This window comes from Ictidomys tridecemlineatus, chromosome 8 (genome assembly GCF_052094955.1).
Source record: "Ictidomys tridecemlineatus isolate mIctTri1 chromosome 8, mIctTri1.hap1, whole genome shotgun sequence".
Classification (NCBI taxonomy): domain Eukaryota; kingdom Metazoa; phylum Chordata; class Mammalia; order Rodentia; family Sciuridae; genus Ictidomys; species Ictidomys tridecemlineatus.
Genome location: NC_135484.1, coordinates 119,275,240 through 119,299,652, shown reverse-complemented (window position 1 = coordinate 119,299,652; position 24,413 = coordinate 119,275,240). Strand labels below are relative to the sequence as shown.

The 24,413-nt window shown below is 41.6% G+C and overlaps 1 protein-coding gene across 1 annotated transcript; it reads right to left on the bottom strand.

Moving 5' to 3' along the window:
- Nucleotides 1-20,411: 20,411 nt before the first annotated feature.
- On the bottom strand, nt 20,412-24,253 carry Neu1 (neuraminidase 1). The gene is made up of 6 exons (XM_005338975.4): nt 23,968-24,253; nt 23,349-23,541; nt 22,390-22,652; nt 21,653-21,835; nt 21,255-21,477; nt 20,412-21,154 (listed from the first exon to the last, which is right to left on the bottom strand). Exons 1-6 carry the CDS (start codon nt 24,127-24,129, stop codon nt 20,928-20,930), a joined length of 1,251 nt encoding a protein of 416 aa, XP_005339032.1. The 5' UTR covers nt 24,130-24,253; the 3' UTR covers nt 20,412-20,927.
- Between the last annotated feature and the right edge of the window lie 160 nt (nt 24,254-24,413).

The following is a 24,413-nucleotide window of genomic DNA, read 5'->3' as shown; positions in this document are numbered from 1 at the left end:
GAGCCTGGGGTGGGTGGTCATTTGGCATGGCTTCCCACAATGCTGGTTTATTTTAATGCTGCATGAATAACCACAGGTGCCAAATTTAGCTTTTTTTTAAATTTTTTTTTAGTTATATAGGTGGACACAATATCTTTATTGTATTTTTATGTGGTGCTGAGGATCAAACCCAGTGCCTCACACCTGGCAGTCAAGTGTTCTACCTCTGAGCCACAAGCCCAGCCCCTAAATTTAACTTTGACCAATAATATGAGGGCATCTTGCTTTCTGCAGCTTAGGCCTATATAAAGTTATTTTTGTTCTGGTGGTACTGCGGATTGAACCTGGGGGCACTCTATCACTGAGTTACAACCCCAGTGTTTGTTTGTTTGTTTATTTATTTATTTATTTGAGACAGCAGCTCAATAAATTGTCCAGGCTGGCCTCAAACTTGGAATCCTCCTGCCTCCACCCGAGTTGCTGGGATTCCAGGTGTGTACCACCACACCTGGCATAGTTTGTTTATTGTACTTTTCCACAACATTGTGATTTCCCATAATTGTCTCCTTTTTTCTTTTTCTTTCTTTCTTTCTTTTTTTTTTTTTTTTTTTTTTTGTTTTATTATTTGGTACCAGAGATTGAACCCAGATGCACTTAACCACTAATTCACATCCCCATCCCTTTTTATTTTTTGAGACAGGGTCTCATTAAATTGGCTTAGGGCCCTGCTAAATTGCTGAGGCTAGCCTTGATCTTGTAATGCTCATGCTGAAACCTCCAAACCTGCTGGGATTACAGGTGTGCTTTCTTTTTACAGTACTGGGAAAAGAACCCAGGCCCTCAAAAAGCATTTTACCACTGAACTACATCCACTGCCCCTATAATGTCCTTTGGTTGTTGTGCTATTTCTCAATAAGGAAACACATTATCCCAAGGGTTAAAGTACCTGCTGACTCTTAAAATATTAAACCATTTTGTCCTATCATCCCAGATGTAGAATACCTATAAAAACTTAAATATAGGGGCTACAATTGTGGCTCAGTGGTAGAGCGCTTGCCTAGCATGTGAGGCACTCGGTTCGATCCTCAGCACCCCATAAAAATAAATAAAGGTATTGTGTCCATCTACAACCAAAAAAATTTTAAAAACTTAAATATAGTGTGTAATATGTAATTACATAATAACAAGGATATAATTATAATAGCTATATTAATTGATATATATATAAATTCAAGATTATTATTTCCAATCTTTTACTTTTTATATATATTTTTAGTTGTTGATAGACCTTTATTTTATTTATTAACACGTGGTGCTGAGAATCGAACCCAGTGCCTCACACATGCCAGGTAAGTGCGCTACGGCTGAGCCATAACCCTAGCCCTCCAACTTTTTTAATACATGTGTCAATTTCATTAAAATATTTGCAGAATTTAGGGGCTGGGGTTGTGGCTCAGCGGTAGAGGGTTCTCCTAGTGCTTGGGTTTGATCTTCAGCACCACATAAATATAAATAAGTAAGATAAAGGTATTGTGTACAACTACAACTAAAAATATTTTAAAATATTTGCAGACTTTAAAATGGAATTCAATGGGTTAAATTTTGTTGTCATTAGTCAGGTGGATCTCAGGTGGAAATGCGTTACATTCTAGACTGCTTATTGCTGTCATTATACCATAAAATTCTAAGAGACAGAAAGACAGAGAAGATACAGATGTCATTCAATAATTTCTAGTTACATCATGATAGCAGGTAATAAACTGGTGAAGGGAAGCTATCCAAAGGGTCTTGCAACAAGGTAGATATCACCTCAGGTCAGGGAGCATTCTGTTTCCTATTTACCTATTTCGAACACATGAAACTTTGAGAGGACATATTTAATCCATATTCAGACTATAATAATTGGGGTAATTCTTTGGCACTGTGTGAATGGTGCTGTGTATGGTGCTGTGAATGAATATCCAGTTCTCCACTTTTGTGTGGAACCTAGGACCCATGCTAGGCAAGTGCTCTACCACTGAGCTATACCCCCAGCTCCAACTTTCTTTTACCTAATTATTTTAGCATCTCTTGATCATCAGTGTCCATTAGTTGAGTTTGCAAAATGATGACTTTTCCCTTTAATTATTTTTCCTATACTTATTAGCCGACTTCTGAAAATAAATAAGTCATTAGCTGACCTTTGTTAATCTATTTTTTCCTATTGCAAAGACAAAATAAGTAATTCATACTTTTCCAGTTTTTACAATGTGTATGTAAGGAGTTATTTGAATGTCCTCTAATGATGGTAGGTGAATTTCCCCATTTTTTTAAAGTTGTTGATGTACCTTTATTTTTTATTTATTTATATGTGGTGCTGAGGATCGAACCCAGGACTTCACACATGCTAGGCAAGTGCTCTGCCACTGAGCCATAACCCCAGCCACCCTGGCCTTCTTTTTTATATCCATGGGTCTAGGAAATTTCTCTTGTTCCTTTTTTTATATTAAACAACCTTTTAAAAAACCTTTTTAAATTGTCAATGGACCTTTATTTTATTATTTATATGTGGTGCTGAGAATCAAACCCAGTGCCTCACACATACTAGGCAAGCGCTCTACAACTGAGCCACCACCTCAGCCTTCCCTTTGTTCCTTTTGATTTTGTCAAACGTCTTGCTGAAACCTAGACATACTAAGACACCGACCATCTGTTCTCTCCTTTAAGAATTATGGCCATGGACTTGGTCCTAGGGCTGACATGACATCTCAGGAAAGTCACATGATTTCCTGGACAGTTCTCTGTACCAGGTACCCATTTTGATGCATTTCACCTCCACCTCTAATTGCTGGGCCATCTCATGATTTCCAGGGATTCAAAAATTTCACAGTCAAGCTTGGTAAAAGTCAAACTACTGTTAAACAACATTTATAGGAGCACATTGTTTGGAGTAAGTTCCTACACTAGGCCCATTAGACCAAACAAAATAGTCACTCAAGCTGAAGTCCATGTGACCAAGCTGAAAGTATGTCATTTTTTTGATTTTCCAAGGAATCAGGAGAAAGAATTAGCCAAATCCCAAATAGAACAGTTTTAGTCATCATGATAAGATAGCTGTTCTGCCTTAATCTTCACTGGGAAGGTAGCTTGGAACCTACGAATTCACTTTTTGTTCCCTGTTTTCAGCTTTCTTCAGCCTTTATTTTATTTTATTTTTTTTGCGGGGGCGGTGGGTACCAGGGATTGAGCTCAGGAGCACTAGACATCCCCAGCCCTATTTTGTATTTTTTTTTAATGAGGGCATTTATTTTTATTTTTTATTTTTATTATTATTTTTTAATGTGGTGCTGAGGATGGAACCCAGGGCCTCACATGTACGAGGCAAGTGCTCAGTCATTGAGCCACAATCCCAGCCCCCCTATTTTGTATATTATTTAGAGACAGCATCTCACTGAGTAGCTTATCACCTCACTTTTGCTGAGGTTGGCTTTGAACTTGCCATCCTCCTGTCTCATCCTCCTGGGCCCCTGGGATCATAGGCATGCACCATCACACCTGGCTTCTTCTTCTTTTTTTTTTTTTTTAAAGAGAGAGAGAGAGAGAATTTTTAATATTTATTTTTTAGTTTTTGGCGGACACAACATCTTTGTTTGTATGTGGTGCTGAGGATTGAACCCGAGCCGCACGCATGCCAGGCAAGTGCGATACCGCTTGAGCCACATCCCCAGCCCCACACCTGGCTTCTTCAGCCCTTTTTGTCACTAGATGGGATCCACGGAGGTCCCTAAAAGAGAAAAGGGAACCTCAACTTGCCCCTGATAAGTTCACAGAAAGGAATTCAGGATGAGTCAAAAGAGACACAAGCAGTGGTTTATTTAGGAAATAAGAAGATTTATTTGGGAAGCAAGCAATAGAGCAGGACATACACTCAAAGGGAGAAGAAGTGTGTGAGCAACAGAGATGCACTTTGGGAATCTCAGGCTTCTGCTTTTATTTATTGATTGATACTGGGGATTGAACTTGGGGCCCTTAACTACTAGGCCACATCCCCAGTCCTTTTTATTTTATTTTTTTGAGAAAGTCATGCTAAATTACTTAGGGCCTCACTAAGTTGCTGAGGCTGGCTTTGAACTTGGAGTTCTCTCGCCTTAGGCTTCCAAATCTGGGATTATAGGCATGTGCCACCATGCCCAGGTAGGCTTCTGCTTTTAAAGGAAACTTTGTAAATGGTGAGCATGAGAGGTACGTGAGGTGGCATTAGCTTACTAAGTTTGATTCTTCTCAGGGTGGAGCACAGAGCAGGTCACAGTGGTCTGGTTCTTAGAATCTTTAGGGTGAGGCTATGCAGTTATTAATTAGTGCTTGGACTGGACCCATACCAAAGGTCTCTAATAATCTCTCTCTAGGCTGTTTTTTTTTTAAATTATTATTTTGTTTTTGTAGTTATATACTAACAGAATGCCTTTATTTTATTTGTTTATCTTTATGTGGTGATAAGGATCGAACAAAGTGCCTCACATATGCTAGGCAAATGCTCTGCCACTGAGCTACAACCCTAGCCCCATCTAGGCTTCTTTTAATCAATCTAAAAATACATTCTATGAGCTAACAAGGCATATAGGCACTAACTGGACTTATAGTACTCTAAGTTTATTGGACCTTTTAAGAATTTAGGCATGGAGGAAAAAATAAATAAATAAAATAAAGGTATTGTGTCCTCCATGGGAGGCCTAGGGGAGTGAAGTTCATGGAGTTTTTAAATTAGAAGTTAACAGTTGCTCTTTCTTTCCCTGTTTTCGCCTTTTTACCTATCCTCATTTCTTCTATCCTACCTCATTTTATAGCCCATAAAACCAAAGTTCTCTGCTCAGCTTATCAGAACACTGGATCTATTTTATAGAATGAGATATTGCTCAAATATAGAATGGCAAATAAAAACCAACTATTATAGCTAGGTGTGGTGACGCACACCTGTAATTCCAGGGACTCAGTAGGCTGAGGCAGGAGTAATACAAGTTTGAGATCAATCTCAGCAATTTAGCAAGGCCTTCAGCAGCTTAGTGAGACTCTGTCTCAAAATAAAAAATGGAAAGGATTGGGAATGTGGCTCAGTGTAAAGCACCTCTGAGGCCAATTCCCGGTACAAAAAAAAAAAAAGATAGTATAAAGGAAAATAACAAAATTATCTTGTCAATTTGTAAATTCTCATCAAAATCCTAATCATTGCTCTTTTATATGTTTTGTCATTCACAGTTTTGATTGTTCTTTGAAGTATTTGCAACCAGATTAATGGAAAAGATTCTAGAAAGTACTTTTATTTTTATTTTTTCAAATCTTTATTTTATCACTATAACTATAAGATTAGCTTTTTTAATTTTTTTAAAGAGAGAGAGAGAGAGAACTTTAATTTTTATTTTTTAGTTGTCGGCTGACACAACATCTTTGTTTGTATATGGTGCTGAGGATCGAACCTGGGCCCCACTCATGCCAGGCGAGTGGGCTACCGCTTGAGCCACATCCCCAGCCGCATAGAAAGTACTTTTAAATACAGCTTTCTGAAAGAAAAAAATCAAACTTATTTTACAGACGAATTGGTTATCCTTTGATTGATTATCTGGTAAAAATTGGTATGACTGAAGAAATTGTTTCTTGATTCAAAATTATCTCAAACTAAATTTGTTTTGTGCTTGTTGGGTTTGTTTTGTTTTCCTTTCAAAACTTTGTAACTTGGGCTGGGGATGTGGCTCAAGCGGTAGCTCACTTGCCTGGTATGCATGTGGCCTGGGTTCCATCCTCAGCACCACATGAAAACTAAAATAAATAAATAAATAAATTCTCTCTCTCTCTCTCTCTCTCTCTCTCTCTCTCAAAAAAAAAAAAAAATTTGTAACTCTTGCTTCTTAAAAATTCTATATAAGTACCACACCTAACAAAATGATCTCATCCAATGTTTTGATATACTAGCCATTACTTATAGGACAGATAGGATTAAAAAAAAAAAAAAAAAGAACTAGCAATGGACTTCAGATAAACCTGGCCTAAGAACTGCCTTCTAAATCTCTTTGTTGCTCAAATGTGGTTAAAAGAGTTTTTGATGCTGATTCCCCATCATCAATAACTTCCCCTCCTACATGGGACCAAATTAGACCAACAATTAGGACAGATGCCAGCAACAAGGGACAATGAAACAAGAAAATAATTGTCTTCACAAAGACTTTTACAAAGACAAGAAAATAAAAAAACTATACATATGAGATCTGTCAAAATCAAGACAGGTACATGTATCAACATGTTAAAAAATAAAGCTGGAGGGCTGGGGCTCAGCGGCAGAAGCGCTTACCTAGCACGTGCAAGGCGCTGCACCACATAAAAATAAATAAATAAAATAAAGGTAGTGTGTCCAACTGCAACTAAGAAAAAAAAAAAGCTGAGAGTTTATAAAGGAAGAATTTTTTGTTTTTGTTTTGTTTTATATGGGTGGATTGTATCTGGGGTGCTTCCTTACTGAGCTACATCCCGAGTCCTTGTCATTATTTTATATTGAGACAGAGTCTCGCCAAGTTGCTGAGGGTCTCATTAAATTGCTGGGACTGTCCTTGAACTTGAATCCTTCTGTCTCAGCCTTCTGAGTCCCTGGAATTAAAAGCATGCACTGGTGTACCCAGCTAAAGAAAGGATTCTTATGCATGAGTGCCTGATAAAAACTATCACAGAATACTACCAGAATTGTATTTCTAATGAGTCAATTTGAGTCTGATCTAACAAATCTGTTAATCTCTCGGTTCTCTGGAACATCATGCTAAAAAAAGACTATCATCCAGGTGCAGTTGCACATGCCTGTAATCCCAGTGGCTCCGGAGGCTGAGACAGGAGGATCTTGAGTTCAAAGCCAGTCTCAGCAAAAGCAAGGCACTAAGCAACTCAGTGAGACCCTGTCTCTAAATAAAATACGAACTAGAGGGCTGGGAATGTGGCTCAAGCGGTAATGGCATGCGCGGGGCGCTGGGTTCGATCCTCAGCACCATATAAAAATAAAATAAAGATATTGTGTCCACCGAAAACTAATAAGTAAATAAATAAATAATACAAAATAGAACTGGGGATGTGACTCAGTGGTTGAGTGCCCCTGAGTTAAATTCTTATACCCTCCCCCCACCAAAACAAACAAACAAACAAACAAACAAGAGGGACCCTCTGCATTCTGGCTCTCATGAAGTGAGCAGCTTTCCCCTGCCAGACCCTTCCACCATGATGTTCTGCCTCACCTTAGACCCAAAGCAATGGAGCCAGCTGACCATGAACTGAAACTTCTGAAACTGTCAGCCAAAATAACCTTCATCCTTTAAGTATATCAGATGTTTTGATTGTAGTGACTAAAGGCTGACTAACATATTGTTTTTGGAGTCACTAAATTTAGGTGAATTGCCAGAACAGGTTATGGGTGAGAATTTCCTTTTGAATTAATTTAAAAAAATATATTCTCATTTCACTTAAAAACTAGTAAAATCCCAGATTCTGCTTGTTTCCTCCTTTTGGTAAACAGGAGGTAAACCTTCAAATACTTGACCCCACTTCTTACATATTGGAACCTGAGAAGATTAACTTTTTCTACCACAAAATTCCTGTAGAAACATTCTTGAAAGAAACACGTGCAAATCAAAGGAAACAATATATGATTTGGCAAATGAGAAGACTTTACTTGTGTGTTTAAGAAAGATTACCTTTTTGGTGGCATGCTGGGGTTTGTAATATCCTTGATTTGGTTATATAATTCCACAGGGTGGCACACAGGACAAGATGTGTCTATTCAAGCACAGCAAGGATTAAAAAGATTAAGAACTGTGAGAGCTTTCTCCTTTTTACCTTTCAGGAAAGAAGGGGTTTTGCTTTGTGGTTGTCAGCACCTGGACTCCCTGGGTAATGGACATATTTTCCTAAGAAAAACAATTGGAGTAAAAGCCTAGGATATACTTCCCAGAGTATTTTTGTGAGGAGCATAAAAAGAGGCTCTGAGGTAGGGATAGAGAGCAGAGAAGGGAATTATTCTTTTTCTTTTTTGTCTTTTTAAATTTTTTTCTTTCTTTATTAGCAGGACCATAACGGGCAGTCGCAGAAGTGAAGGGGGAAGAGAGAGGGAAGAGAGAGAAAGAGAGAAGAGAGAGGGGAGAGAGAGAGAGGAGAAAAGGGAGAGGGAGAAAGGGAGAGAGAGCAGAGGGGGAGAGAGGAGAGAGGAGAGGAGGAGAGGGGAAGGGGGAGAGTCTTATTTTTATTTTTTTAATGATGGAGTTGGGCACAGTGGTGGACACCTGTAATCCCAGCAATGCAGGAGGCTAAGGCAGGAAAATCCTAAATTCAAGGCCAGCCTCAATAATTTATTGAGGCGCTGAGCAACTTGGTAAGACCCTGTATAAAAAATAAAAAGGGGAGGGGATGTAGCTCAGTGGGTAAAATGCCTCTGGGTTCAATCCCTATAAACAAACAAACAAATAAATAAATAGTGATGGGTCAGGAGCAGTGGGGCACACCTGTAACCCCATAACCCCAACAACTCAGAGGAAGATTGTCAATTTGAGACCAGCCGCAGTAATTCTTTTTTAAATATTTTTTTTAAATTGTAGTTGGTCTCAATATTTATTTATTTTATTTTTTATGGTGTTTAGGATCAAACCCAGCATCCTGCACCTGTCAGGCGAGTTGCTTTACCAGTAAGCCACAACCCCAGCTCTCAGCCTTAGTAATTTAAAAAAGCCTTAAGCAATTTAGGAAGACCTTGTCTAAAAAAAAAAAAAAAAAAAAAAATAGGCTGGAGATGTAATTCGGTGGTAAAGTGCCACAGGGTTAATTCCCCAGTATTAAAAATAAAACAAAAGATAGTTGTCCAATTTATAGAGTTTGTCTTTACTGATCATGGGAGAATACATCAGCCTTAAATAAATCTTCCACTGGATTTTCCTTAACATTGTCCTATTAAAAACAAACAAACAAACAACCCAAGTCCTCTTAAAAGCTCTCCATAAGGAAGGCCATTGTATTCTCACTATTAAAAAGAAAGAAAGAAAGAAAAGAACCAGAAAGAACCAGGCATGGTGGCACAGGCCTGTAATTCCACTGACTCAGGAGGCTGAGGCGGGAGGATGGTGAGTTCAAAGCCAGTCTTATGAATTTAACAAGACCCTGTCTCAAAATAAAATATAAAAAGGGCTAGGGATGTGGTTCAGTGGTTAAGCATCCTGGGTTCAATCCCTGGTATCAAAAAAAGTAAATAAATAAATTCTCAAGCAAATATAGATTATTTAAGATTTCACAGATATTATTTTCATAAAGGGTTAAAGGACCTTAGTAATTTAAAAAGGCCTTAAGCAATTTGTCTTTGTTTGTCTTTCCTTGCCTTTTGGGTATGTGATAAGAGTGGGCCTCTTGGGCAAGGGTTGTGGCTCAGTGGTAGAGTACTTGCCCAGCATGCATGAGGCACTGGATTCGATCCCTGGCACCATAAATAAAATAAAATAAAAACAAGAAAATAAAGGTATGGTGTCCATCTACAACTGAAAATTTATATATATTAAGAAAAAGAGTGCGTTTATGTGAGGAATCCCTCAGAAGGAAAAAAAAAAAAAAGACTGAAAGGCTTCAGGGATCCCTAGAAGCAAGAATACCTTTCCTTATCAGAGGCTGGGAGGATGCTTCAACTACTGTTAATTTGTCAAGGAATGAGCCAGTTTATTCCTGCTAAGAGTAGACTGCCTCAGGAGTTAGGGAACCTCTCATGTAGATGGCAATGTGTGGCCAATGCTGCCTAATCCAAGTTTAGTATGCTAATGTATAAATATCCTGAAAACCATAACATAAGTATTCTGATATGACAATATCTAAATCCAGATTTAGGGACTCATGGAGTATCCAGTAAGAATTTTTAAAAAGTGTCCTATTTTTTCTTTCTTTTCAGAAAGATTAAAGGGGAAGCTTTAAATTCTGTTTTTTTCAAGATTATGTATAATTCAATTCTATCCCTCCGAACTCACTCTTTGGGTGCATATTAAATAACTGGAATTATTTTAAGGAAAGGATTTGAAGAAAAAGAACTCGACTTTTCTCCATAATATGGCAAGACCCCAGTATAAATTAGAGAGTAGAGCTAGATGCACACTTGTAATCCCAGCAGCTCAGGAGGCAGAGGCAGGAAGATTGCATGTTTGAGGCCACCATCATCAAATTTAGTGAGACCCTCGGCCATTTAGTGAAATCCAGTCTCAAAATTAAAAATAAAAAACCGTTAGGGCTGGGGTCATAGTTCAGTGGTACAGCACTTGCCTAGCATGCACGGGGCACTAGATTCGATTCTCAGCACTGCAGAAAAATAAATTAAAAAGATCCATTGACAACTAAAAAAATAAAAAAGGGTTGAGGGCTAGATGTGGTGGTCCATGACTATAATCCCAATAGCCTCAGGATGTTGAGGCAAGAGTTCCAGTTCAAGGCCAGCCTCAACAATTTAGCAAGGCCCTAATGACTTAGTAAGACCCTGTCTCAAAAATTAAAAAATGAAAGGGCTGGGGATGTAGCCAGTGATAAAGTGCCCCTGGGTTCAATCCCTAATACCAAACAATTTTTTAAAAATTAGATTGGAAAAACATGAAGACCCAAAAGAGGTAAAAATTCAGGCTTGAGAACAATCCCAGATATTTGCCTTAGCATTGGGCAACAGGCCTCTGCCCCTTCAGAGATTCCCAAAGGCTCCAAATGAAAAAGGGGGAAAAACTCAAGATCTTGAGGCAGATACCATTTCAAGAACCTGAGCATGGACAGGATCAAGTCCTGTCCCAAACAGAGTTCACCCACACCTAGGTTATGGCCTCTCTGCATAAAAGGAAACCATTGGAGACATGATGGGCTGTCTGCTCCTATTATGGCTACCCTGAAAGATTTAAAATCCTTGAAGGTTGGACTGGGGATGTGGCTCAAGTGGTAGCGCGCTCGCCTGGCATGCGTGCAGCCCAGGTTCAATCCTCAGCACCACATACAAACAAAAATGTTGGGTCTGCCTAAAACTAATAAATAAATAAATAAATAAATATTTTTAAAAAAATTAAAAAAAAAATCCTTTAAGTTTCTCAAAGCCCTATTTATTTGATCAACTGTTTATCACCTCAGAAGAACCTTGGGTAATTCTTTTTTTTTTTTTTTTTTTTTTGTGGGGGGGAGTGGTTACTGGGGATTGAACTCTGGGGCATTTGACCACTAAGCCACATCCTCAGCCCTGTTTTATATTTGATTTAGAGACAGGGTCTCACTGAGTTGCTCAGCATCTTGCTTTTGCTGAGGTTGGCTCTGAACTTGTGATCCTCCTGCCTCAGTCTCCCAAACTGCTGGGATTGCTGGGATTACAGGCATGTGTCACCACACCTGTTTAGCCTTGGGTAATTCTTGAGCTGGCAAGGATGTTAACTTGTTTTGGACACAGGAACTTTCTTTTCTGCCTTGTCTGAACCTCTTGGACGTCTTTCTAATCAAACTTGTAATTGGTGTTGACAGGATCCCTAAGGCCAAAAAAATCAATATGGTAACAAGGTCCTTTTGGCTCCTGATAAACCAGCTCATACAACAAAAGTTCAATCTGGTGATAATGTCCTACTTAAAACTTAAAAAATGGACTTCTCCTTAATCAGCTCCTTCCAAAATGGAGCACTGCTAAGCAAGTTATTTTAAATGCACTCACTGCTATTAAATTATAAGGACATATTACATGGACTCATATGTCTAAAATTAAACCTATTCCTCTTAAGAATTTACACGATCAGGAACTTAACAAGGTCTATAGTCGATATTTGTATGTCTGGAGGATTTATAGGTCCTATTTAAAAGGGAGAATGATCATGTTTAAGTTCTTTTTTTTTTGTACCAGGGATTGAACTCAGGGGCAGTTAACTACTGAGCCATATCCCCAGCCTTTTTTGTATTTTGTGTAAAGACAGGGTCTTGCTGAGTTGCTTAGTGCCTCACAGTTGCTGAGGCTGGCTTTGAACTCTCTATCCTTCTGTCTCAGCCTCCCGAGCCACTGGAATTGCGTATAAGCAATGTATATCCAAGAGTTACGCCCCCTAGATGCCTTCTTAATCTTCTGATAAAATTTGTGTCTTCCAGACTACAACACTTACATATTAAGATGATGGCAGTGCAAGGATTCCAACCCATCTCAACAATTGAATCCGCCCGCCCTTCCTATTACTCCTTTAGATGAGTCAGGTCTCCACCTTTAATCCCTGGCTAGGCAGGGCCAACATTCCCTGTTAATGGACACAATACCTTTATTTTATTTGCTTTTTTTTTTTTAATGTGGTTCTGAGGATTGAACCCAGTGCCTCACACATGCTAGGCAAGTGCTCTACCACTGAGTCACAACTCCAGCCCACCCCTGTCATCTTGAAGCAGTTCTGGAATGTGGATCTTTGATCCTCATCCACCATTAAGAATTAAGAGATAAGGGGTTGGGGTTGTGGCTCAGTGGTAGAGCGCTTGCCTTGCGCACATGAAGCACTGGGTTCAATCCTCAGCACCACATTAAAAAAAAAGTAAGTAAATAATTAAAACTAAATTATTAAAAAAAATAATGTGTTCAAAGTGGAAGTGGGTGGCAATGAGGTAAAATATAAGAAATGGTAGGCAGACAGGAGACAGGGAAGGAAAGGACTGTAACTTTAAATCTAAAAAGTCCATGGATGCTGAGAGCCATAGCCAAGTAGGAATGATGCATGGCATTTTTGGTTGAAAGGTGACGCCAGCAAGCCATTGAGATGATATGATTATGTTAAGATCTGCATTCAATTGGATATTAGACCCCTGCTGTCCGCCTCGGCTGCTACTTTAGAGCTCTAGCAGGACTCCCGGAGAGTTCCCATTGGTTGGGGAAGTGCGGTAGGAGGAAATTCCGGAGGAGGGATTTCCTGTTGGAGTAGTGTGGCCCAGGAGAACACCTGGTGTGTGGTTTGGCATATTTCCTGGGAGCGTGCGTGGCATTGGCTGGAATTTCAGAAATAAAGTTTGTTCCTGCTTGAGTGGCTCGTGATTTTGTGCTCAGCCAGACTGCGGCACATGGACATTCTCATCTTCACTCCACAGGACTGTTTTCCTCCAGGCCTTTAGAGAGATTGTTATCTGGGTCCAATCCAAGTGTTATTAAGCAGATAGCATCATCTTGAAGACTGAAAAGAATCAAACCACTGAGATCCGTTTTGTGCTCCATGACCAAAAAGAGTGAGCTCATTAAACTGATGCCGCCACACATACCTCTCATGCTCAGCATTTACAAAGTTTCCTTTAAAAGCAGGAGCCTGAGATCCCCAAAATACTTCTCCCTCTGGAGCATGCACACTCCCTCTCCCTTTGACTATATTTCCTGTTCTATTGCTTGCTCTCCTGAATAAATCTCCTTATTTCCTAAATAACCTTCTGCATGTTCCTCTGTGCCTCTTTTGACTCGTCCTGAAATTCCGTTTTTTTTTTTTTTTTTTTAACCAGGGATTAAATTCAGCGGCACTCAATCACTGAGCAACATTCCCAGCCTTACTTTGTATTTAATTTAGAGACAGGGTCTCACTGAATTGCTGAGGCTGGCTTTGAACTCCCTGTCCTTCTGTCTCAGCCTCCTGAACCACTGAGATTACAGGTATGAGCCACTTCATCCAGCCTGGAATTTCTTTCTGTGAATTTACCAGGCCAAGTTGAGGTCCCCTTCTCTCTTCTGGGGACCTTCTTGGACCCTATCCAGTGAATACCACTAAGCTTTTGACTCATAGATTTGGTCTCAAATCTATAAGAAATGTGATTTCTGGTCCTTACACCAAGAGCCAGAAGTGTGAACCTGGACCAAGAATTTTCCAGACACTTTTCTTTGTTTTATCTGCTCTATCCAGAACAAAGACTGAGGCTAGTTCACCCACTGAGAATTTGGCCTTCTGATTTTATTTACATAAATAGTCAGACTGTGGGCCATAGTTTGCCCATTACAGTTTTAGAAATATTGCATTAAAACATTATTTATATAGGTTCCTGAATTTTTGTTATCCTCTTAAATTCTGCACATGAGGCAGGCTTCTCTCTCAGTCCTGCTTTCTTAGGGGTAAAAGGGGTCCATTATCTTTATCTTCAAATTTATCTCAGGCCTCTGGCTCTGTGACATGACTGCAAATGTGATCTACTGGAACTCTGACCTAGCAGCCTCAGAGCTGGGCATTCTGTGAAACTGAGGCAGTACAAAGGCCCCTCTTTGAATCCGGATTCTTGTAAGTATGCCAGAAAGATTTCAGACATCATTCAGAGTAACAGGCATAAGTTTATCAGAAGGGACTGGAAAGGGGAAAGGGGGACATTCTCAAGGAAGAGAGTGGGTCATCTCAAAGAGAGGAAGGATGGCATGCCTCTCCTGACCTTCCCTTTTACTGGGGGCCCCAGGAAAGTTTCTAGAGCGTCCCACCCAGTTCCACTTGACTTTTTATTTTATTTTAATTTTTAGTTGTAGATGGACACAATATCTTTATTTTGATAGATTTATTTATTTTTTATGTGGTGCTGAGGATTGAACCCAGTACCTCATGCTTGAGAGGCAAGTGCTCTACCACTGAGCTACAACCCCAGCCCCACTTCTTGACTTTTCACTGACATCAGGATGACATCAGTCTCTCAAGTCCCCACTGCCATGACAACTCTAGGTCACTTTGGCCCATGCTGACAAAGTGAAACCTGTTCTTATGGATTTTATGGTTAGGGGGAATTACCCGCCTCTCCCCAAGTTCTGGAATTTGGTCTATGGAATCTGGTCTACCCCTTTAGGGTAACTTTTGTTTTTCTTATTGGACTTTGGAGCCTACATTTCTCCTTCGGACATAGGTAGTTTATTGAGGAATGTAATCTATCCTGTCAACATAAGTCAGATAGGGCTGCAGGTAATTTTTTTTTTTTTTTGGTATTGATAGTAAAAGCAAATGTGTCTCCATTTTGTTTTGTGACTCCATTCTGTAAAACAACCATGCCAAGTACAAGTGTCATGACCGGGGCAAGATGTTCTTTTCCTTTTGCTATAGAAACCTTTAAGAACATGGAACTACCTAATGGGGCATTGTTTCTGTAACTAGGGTAACAGGACTCTGTTTCTGTAACTGGGGTGATTGGGCTAACTGTGATTGGTTAGGCTTCCCGCCGCTTGACTGCACTCTCTTGCTTCTGTAACCTGGCTTGCTTGCATTGGCTAGACCCCTGAACATCCCTTTTGTGGTTTTCAGGCTTATAAGGATCGCCCTTGCAATTGTTCAGGGCTGATCAGGGGAACAGCTTTATGTTCTGGTCAGTTGCCACTGGTGTGCTTCAATAAAAGCTTGATTCAATTATATGTGAGTGGTTTGGAAGTCAGTTTATGAAACCCTGGGACAAAGATTTAACTATAACAGTACTGGGGATTTAACGCAGAGGCACTTTACCACTGAGCTACATCCCAGCTCTTTTTATTTTTTAAGACAGGATGTCATTCAAGTTTTTGGGACCTCACTAAATAGTTGGGCTGACCTCAACCTTGTGAGCTACTGGGATTATAGACATGCACCACCACATCCAAATTGGTAAATTGCTTTTTAAAAGAGAAAGCATGTGAGGGTCAGCCCAATTGGTCCATTTTATGAAATTTTCCCTGTAACCTCATGTTTCCATTGCTCATGTCTGTTCCCCATCATAGGCGTCTCAGCTTGTCTGATGCCACAGAGCAAATGCCACTGGCTGCCCTGGGGCTTACCTGATTTTCTGGATTCTATTATTTATTGTTTTTGAGAATTTCCCTTATTTTTCTACCAGCTAAACCTTGCATTAGAAATGGGTTTCGGGCTGGGGTTGTAGCTCAGCAGTAGAGCACTCGCCTAGCGCATGCAAGGCCCTGGGTTTGATCCTCAGCACCACATAAAAATAAATAAATAAAGATATTGAGTCCAACTACAACTAAAAAATAAATATTAAAAAAAGGGCAGGGTTGGAATTGTGGCTCAGCGGCAGCGCGCTTGCCTGGCACGTGTAAGGCACTGGGTTCAATTCGTAGCACCACAAATAAATAAATAAAGGTCTATCAACAATTAAAATAAAGAAAGAAAGAAAGAAAGAAGAAAGAAAGAAAGAAAAGTTTTAAGGGGAGAAAAAAAAAAAGAAATGGCTTTCTATTGTTTGTAATGGGTCATGTTATGTTGCCCAGGCTGTCCCTGAAGTAAATCTCTTTTTTTTTTTTTTAAAGGAGAGAGAGAGAGAGAGAGAGAGAGAGAGAATTTTTAATATTTATTTTTTAGTTCTCGGCAGACACAACATCTTTGTTGGTATGTGGTGCTGAGGATCGAACCCGGGCCGCACGCATGCCAGGCGAGCACGCTACCGCTTGAGCCACATCCCCAGCCCCCTGAAGTAAATCTCAATCCTCTTGCTTCAGCCTCACAAGTGGTTGGTACAAGAAATATATATATATATATATATATATATATATATATATATTTTTTTTTTTTTTTTTGTTTGTTTGTTTGTTTTGTTTTGTTTTGTTTTTGTTTTTGTTTTTGTACCAGAGATTGAACTCGGGGCATTTGCTCACTGAGCCACATCCCCAGCCCTGTTTTTTTTTTTTTCAAAGAGAGAGGTGAGAGAGAGAGACAGACAGACAGAATTTTTAATATTTACCTTTTAGTTTTTTGGCGGATACAACATCTTTGTTTGTGGTGCTGAGGATTGAAACTGGGCCGCACGTATTGTTAGACCAGGAAGCAAGAAAAGACCACTGACTCCAATTAAAATCAAATTAAAGCAAGCTTATTATTTCGACCAGCTGGGCTGCCTTTCCCTCCCAAAATGGCGGGAACAAAACAGCAGCCCCACCTTTCCTACAGCCCAGCTTTATAGCCCAGAAAGTTACACAAAGGGGGGTTACAGATAACAGAACTCTGACAAGCATCATACTAATCGTAGTTTACATTTTTTTTTTTGCTGGACTCAACATCAGAATTTATGAGGACCATTAGAGCCTCAGAGAGGATCGTTGTCTGGCCAGGGAAGGCCAATATTTATGAGGTGTCACTAAAGTTTCAGAGAGGGCTGCTATCTGGTCAGAGAGCCAGGCATGGGTGAGTTCAAGGCATGGGCAGGCATTCCAAGCAGGTTCAGAATTTGCAGTAATTTATAGTAAAGCCGAAATTAGCTTTTTATGGCTTTGTGACAAGATGGCTCCCAATTTTAATAAAAGATCAGGTTGGGTCTATCAGTATGCCAGGCTAGCGTGCCACCGCTTGAGCCACATCCCCAGCCCCCCAGCCCTGTTTCGTATTTGATTTAGAGACAGAGTCTCACTGAATTGCTTAGCGCCTCACTTTTGCTAAGGCTGGCTTTGAACTCACAATCCTCCTGCTTCAGCTTCCTAAGTGGCTGAGATTATAAGCATTTGCCACCATGCCCACAAGAAATGTATTTTTAAAAAAACATATCAGCTGGTCTCAGTGGCACACACTTATAATCTCAGTGACTCCAGAAGCTGAGACACGAGAATCACAAGTTTGAGCCTCAGCAACTTAGTGAGACCCTGTTTCAAATTAAAAATACCACTTTTAGTGGTATTAGACATCTATGGTACTCCATCTTAGGTATGTTGATCTCCCATTCACATTCCCTCAGATTCTCTCCCTACTTCTTACAGGCCCATAGACAGGCCTGTGTGTGTGTGTGTGTGTGTGTGTGTGTGTGTGTGTGTGTCCTGTTGGGTAACTGTGGTTTACCGAACAAGTCAATGTATTACATCACTTTACCTTGAGAATGGTAATTTAAGGGTAAACTTTTGCATGCATCCTGCCTTTCCTATACAAACTATATTATAGGAACCAAAGCATTTGATGAGAGAAAGCTCCTTTTTTTTGCTGAAAATTCAGCTAATAAATGAGGAAGAAACAACAGAATTTTAAAATCACCATTTTGCAACTCCTTTTGAAATAACTGAATTAGGCAACACTCATCTGGGGATGAAACTGATAGTTAGAACGTTGATGGTGGAAACTTACAAGGGAGGGGATCAGGCAATGGACATCTGAATCCACTGTTCCATCTCAGTTTATTCAGAGAGGGGCAAAAAGAGAGTGAATGTCCCATGGGGTACAGTAGGAAGCACACAGTACTCGGAAAGTCATCTTGCTCCTCTAAAATAGAATCTGAATCCAACCAAATCTTTGAAGGTTGAATAATTGGAAATACACAGGGCAGTGGAAGAAGTTAAATGATATTAAAAAAAAAAAAAAGACAAATTAGCCAGGTGCAGTGGCAGATGCCTGTAATCCCAGAATTTGGGAGGCTAAGGCAAGAGGAACTTGAGTTCAAAGCCAGCCTCAGCAATTTAGTGAGGCCCTAAGCAACTCATTGAGACCCTATCTCTAAATAAAATATTAAAAAAAAAAAAGGCTGGGGGTTCTGGGGCTGTAGCTCAGTGGCAGAGCACTTGTCTCACACATGTGAGGTACTGGGTTTGATCCTCAGAACCACATAAAAATAAATAAAATAAAGGCATGCTGTCATCTACAACTATATATAAATAAATAAATAACAAAACTAAACAAAACCCCCCACAAATCCAGAGAATGGATTTTTTTTTAAAGAGTGAAAGAGAGAGAGAGAGAGGAAGAATCCTTCAATATTTATTATTATTATTATTTTAGTTCTCGGCGGAAATAACGTCGTTGTTTGTATGTGGTGTTGAGGATCGAACTCCGGCCGCCCACATGCCAGGCGAGTGCGCTACCGCTTGAGCCATATCCCCAGCCCCGAGAATGGATTTTTCTATAGGAGAAATAACTGTATGTCTAAATAGCATTTAAAAGAAATTAATAAGGAAAAAAGGAGAGGAAGAGGACTGCTGTAGATTAAAAGAGACTTAAGATTTGACATCAAAATATAATATCCAGCTAGGCACAGTGTCTCACACCTGTAATCCCAGTGGCTCAGGAGGCTGAGGCAGGAAGATTACGAGTTCAAAGCCAGCCTCAGCAATAGTGAGGCACTAAGCAACTCAGTGAAACCCTGTCTCTAAATAAAATATAAAATAGGGCTGGGGATGTGCCTCAGTGGTCAAGTGTCCCTGAGTTCAATCCCCAGTACCACCCCCCCCAAAAAAACCAAACCTATATTTTGAGACATTTGATGAGATTTAAATATTTTCTGGGTATTAGACAATACCAGAGTTATTGTTAATTTTGGGGTGTGAAATGGCATTATGATTATGCAGTAAAATTTTCATTTTCAAAGAATGAAATGAATACCTAGTAATGTAGGGGTGAATGTCATGAAGTCTAGGCTTTGTTTTAAAATATTCAGCAAAGGAAAAGAAAATAGGAACATAAGAAGCAGAAACACAGAAGCAAATGTGGCAACATCTTGATAACTGTTAAAGCTAGACGCTGGCCAGGCATGGTGGCATATGCCCATAAACATAGCTACTCAGGAGGCTGACGCAGGAGGATCACCTAATCCTAAGAGTTTAAGACATGACTGGGTAATGTAGTAAGAACTTGTCTTAAAGTTTTGTGACGTGGGAACTATTCCCATTCCATCCCCTGTCCCCCACTTTTGTTTTAAAAATGTTTATGAATTAAAAAAAAATCTTTATATTAGTTAATATTATTATTTGCAGAGCTAGAGATTCAACTCTGCCACTGAACTAAGTTCTCAGCCTCTTAATATTGTTTTAAATTATTAATATTATTTATGGTGCTGGGAATTAAACTCTGGGTTTGGTCTTCCACTGACTACACTCCCAGCCCCCTCTGAACACTCTTAACATCCCATTGAGGTGTTGTATTTTCATTCCTCATGGAGTAAAGCTGTGGCTCTACCATTCACCAGAAGGCTGCTCTGTTCTTTCTGTAGTATCTGCCTCAGAATAAAGGTGCGAATTTTTTTTTAATATTTATTTATTTATTGTTTTTAGTTTTCGGCGGACACAACATCTTTCTTTGTGGTGCTGAGGATCGAACCTGGGCCGCACGCATGCCAGACAAGCGCGCTACCGCTTGAGCCACATCCCCAGCCCATAAAGGTGCGATTTTGTCGAATAATTTGTTAAAGAAGTGCTTACTTCTCATCATGCTGGCCGGGAACAGTCTTTCCATCTGATTTTATAGACCTGCTCCCTATTTCATGGAGGAAAGTATTCCACCTCATCTTAGAAATACGAAACAGAGCAGGTTTCAAAATATCTTATGGAGTTCTCTCTCCTACTCCTCATTGCACCTATTAAGATCGACCTGTTTTCTGTGATGAGAGGGAATGTCAGAGGGAAAGGAAGGTTTGATTTGCCAAATTCAGGTTTTTCCAAGCAATAAGCACACTAGCTCCCTCCCCAAAATACTTTCCCAGTCTCACAATTGTACATGAGGATGTGCACTGACAGAAACCAGACACTCTACAAATGTTCATTTTCTTTCATTAAAAATGTTAAGTTACAAAGATTTTCATTCATAAATAGTCAAAGGGTGGGGTACACCTGGTTCCTTACCCCGAAACCAAGTATCTTGCTCTCTAGGGACTTTCATAATCCTCTTTATCCCAACCCCTAAAAGAAAGCTCAGCCTTCTCCTAGTTCCCTGAGTTCACATTTGTTCAAATCTATGGGCCAACCCAGCCCTGCCCACAAAAAGAACCAGTCACTATCCTGGAAGGGCAGAAAGGGTAAGGGGACACCATACCCAGTGATATATAAAAGAAGTACCCCCAGGTAAGGGCAGAACTTCCTGTGTGGGAGAGGAAACTGGGCTTTTAGTCCTAACGGAGTGATTTCCCTCTCAAAAAGAATTTGATTTTGTAAAAAAGGTTAGAATCCAAAGGAAGATGGAACTGTCTTTTAGGTACTCCCAGCAGACTCTCTTACATCCATGGTTCTGCAGGCAGAGTTAGGACCTTCTACCCCTGGGGTAGAGCACAGCTCAGAGTGTCCCATAGACACTGACTTTGGCCATGGAGATGCTCTCTGTGTAGTGATTCAGGCCTTTCTCATACAGGACATAGAGCTGGGGGGCCTGCTCCCCTCCATCAGCACTGTTCTCCAGGGCCGCCAAAGATGAGTAGCCACTGGGCCCTGGCCATAGCTGGACAGTCTTTTTCTGCCATGAAGTACCATTGCTGAAGCTCCAGCGCAGGGTCAGGTTCACTCCTGGGGAGAGTGACAGAGTCAGGGGGAGGAGGGTCTCTGCTCTGCAGGCCTTATCTAAATGCAGGTGCTCCCCCTGCTGAGCCCACCCTCAGGTACTCACGGAACTCTGGATGGGCTGGATTGGAGAAGAAGATAATGCCAGAATTGGTAGCTATTGCTCCTGCAGCTACCACAGGGTCCACCAGTTCAGGGTCAAAGGTCACATCCCGTGGCCTTAGTGTATCACAGGCATCATAGCTGCGGAGGACAATCCGGCAGTGGCAGTGGTAGTTGTTCTGGTTCCGGGCATTAATGATGACTGAACCATCTGGGAGCTCATAGGGCTAAGAGGAGAGAACAGGGCCTCAGAAGGACCAGGGGAGGGGGCAGGGCAAATGCCTTTGTTTCTGAAGGGAGTAAGTTCAGGTGGCAGAGTTGGGCAGGTAGTCTTGGCTCTGTGGTGGGAATGGTGCTCTGGAGGATAGGGCAGGTTGAATGAACTTCCCATGGACTCCTGACCTGGCATTCATCAGGGTTGAAATCATTTTCCCGCTTGGGCTGGCCATAGGGGATGCCGCTGACCCCACTCCCGTAGCGCCAGGAAGCGCCGTGGTCATCACTAAGCAGACAGAAGACACCATCTCGCTCCAGTGTGCCATGGCCACACACGATAAGCCGGCCCTTCCGAGGCTCACGCTGTTTCTGTGGGAAGCAGAACTGGGTGTCTACAAAGGGGAACTCTGCAGGGGCTCAGAGGCACGGATAGGAGTTCACTACCTCACGGTGTGAGGACATGCTTGTCCCTTCAGTATGTCCTTCACTGACAGTTCCAGAATTCCACAAGCATAGACTAATGGAACTGAGAAGCTCTTCTTGGGTCATCAGGTCTACTGCTGGATATGTTGTGCATACTGGGGCCCCTGCTATGGAAGCTTAAACCCCAAATGAGCTCATTCACCAAGCTGTGAACTAACACAGGCTTAAGTCTGCCATAAGGAAGGGAATCCTTTTCTCTTTTGCATAAAGGTATCACATAGACTAGGGCAGTCCTATTCTCCAAGTGGGAAGCCAGAGGTAAAGTCCAGCCTTCCCTGGGCAGGGTGTTCTTCCCAGGATGACCTTGTCACCTAAGAATCCCATCTGAGACAAAAAAATCTGATTTCAAAGGGTATTCCCTTTGGGAAAAAGTCCACTTAGGGTCATCAGCTAGACTCTCCAATAGGCAGCCCCCTCCACCCATATCCCAGGAAGGAGACCTGAATGCCAGAGCCTGGTCCAGGGGCAAACATTTCAGTGCCAATATCCAGGGAGAGATTCCGGGGTGGGCTCCAGGAAATGCCGTCATCCTTGCTCCATATCAACATGGTGGAGGCCACCTGACAGTGGACTTTGTGAGCACAGAGAGTGTAGAAAAGAAACACTACTCCTGTCTCAACATCGCACACCACTGCCCCCAGGTTCAGACCATCAGCTGTCTCCCCATCATCCATAATGAATTTTGTGGAAGACCATGTGCTACCTATTAGAAAAAAAAAAAAAAGGAAGAAATGCAGAGTGAGTGCTCTGGACATACCTTTTCTATCACTTGTGTGTGTGTGTGTGTGTTGGGGGGTGGGGGTGTGCTGGGATTTAGCCAAAGGGTACTCTACCACTGAGCCACATCCCCAGTCCTTTTTATTTTTTATTTTGAAACTGAGTGTTGCTAAGTTGTCCAGGCTGGCCTCAAAAATTGCAAACTCCTGCCTCAGCATCCAGAGTAGACTGGTTTACAGGGGTGCACCACTAAGCCTGGCTTCATCACCATGCCTTTGACCCATTTTTTCTCCATTGCTTTGATCACCTTTCCCCACATAAGAAACAAGTTTATTTAATTATTATGTTTATTGCCTATCTCTTGCCAATAGAACATAAGTCCTACGAAGATAGGGATTTTAGGTTGGTTTTGTTCATGGCTATATTCACAGAACCTAGACTAATGCCTAGTATACAGCCAGTGCTCAAACAAATGTTCACACTGGACAAATGTTCAACTCCTTGATGATCCCAACACCCAGATTACTGCTATGGGCACTTTTCCTTCTTAGGTTTCCCCCATCCCTGAGGAACTCCGACCTCATCCCTCCAAGTTCCCCTATCCTCAGGGGTCTTGGGATGAAAGGATCCTTCCAATCCACCCAACATAGCACCAGCTCTTTGGACTCAGACATCTTTATACCCTGGTCCGTGGACCTTCGCAGAGCAATGAACTTGGCCCCCTCATCAGATGCAGACTTTTTTCTGGCCTCAGCAAAAGCGAGAAGAGTCCCCTGAGGAGTGGCTGTGATGAGCGGAATGCGGAAGGTGTCCACTGAGCCGATCTGCCTCCCACTCACCCATAACAGCTGTTCCATTGTCACTATTGGTTGTACCTGCAAGGGAGGAGGAAGAGGCAAAAGAGACAAGCTTAACTTGTGGTTTTAGGACAGGTGGGTGGCAGCTTCAACTCAGGTTCCGACTAGAGGGAGAGTATTGGGGATCCTGAAAAGGGGTGGGGGACCAGAACAAGAAAGGGTAACCCGAAGGAGAGTTTGGAGTGAAGCTGTTGGTTCGGAACAGGGAAGTGGAGAAGGAACCCTTAGGTAAGGATGGAGGCCCCCAAAAGGGAAGAGGCTCGAATGAGAAGAACAGAGACCCAGAGAGGACAAGAGTCTGGAAGCGGATTGAGAGAACAAGGTCTAGGAAAGGGGAAAAAGTCCCGCCGCGAAGAAGCGGCTCAGCAAACCGCCTCCCGGTGGACATGGGGTAGGGATCACCCGCGCGTGTCGAGGCCGGAGCTACGGAAAGCGGCGACTCACCAGACTGAAGTCATTCTTAGCCCCAGCCTCCAATACTGTCAGGGACAACAGCAGCTGGAAGAACCCGGCAAACAGCCGAAACCCACAACCTTCTCTGGAGCCCGGCATACGTGGTCTCTCGGGTCTGCCCCGGATCTCTGTGTCCGGTTGTTCCCTTGTCATATCTCTCCACAGCAGCGGAGACCCTAGTCACAAATCAGCCCCGGCTCGAGTCTGTCAGCTGACCCCGGCTCTTTAAACATTCAGACCTCTCCTCCAAACCCGCCCCACACGGAGCGGCCTCGCGGCGCTTCCAGGATTCTAATTGGTCCTCAGGCACTCTGACCCCTCTGTCAAGCCGCGCGCCTTGGAACTTGCCCTTCCGATTGGTCCGCTATGAAGGGGGTTAGCGCGTGACCCGGATGGGAAGTTCTTTTGGCCCTCGTGAGGAAGGCGGACTCACACCG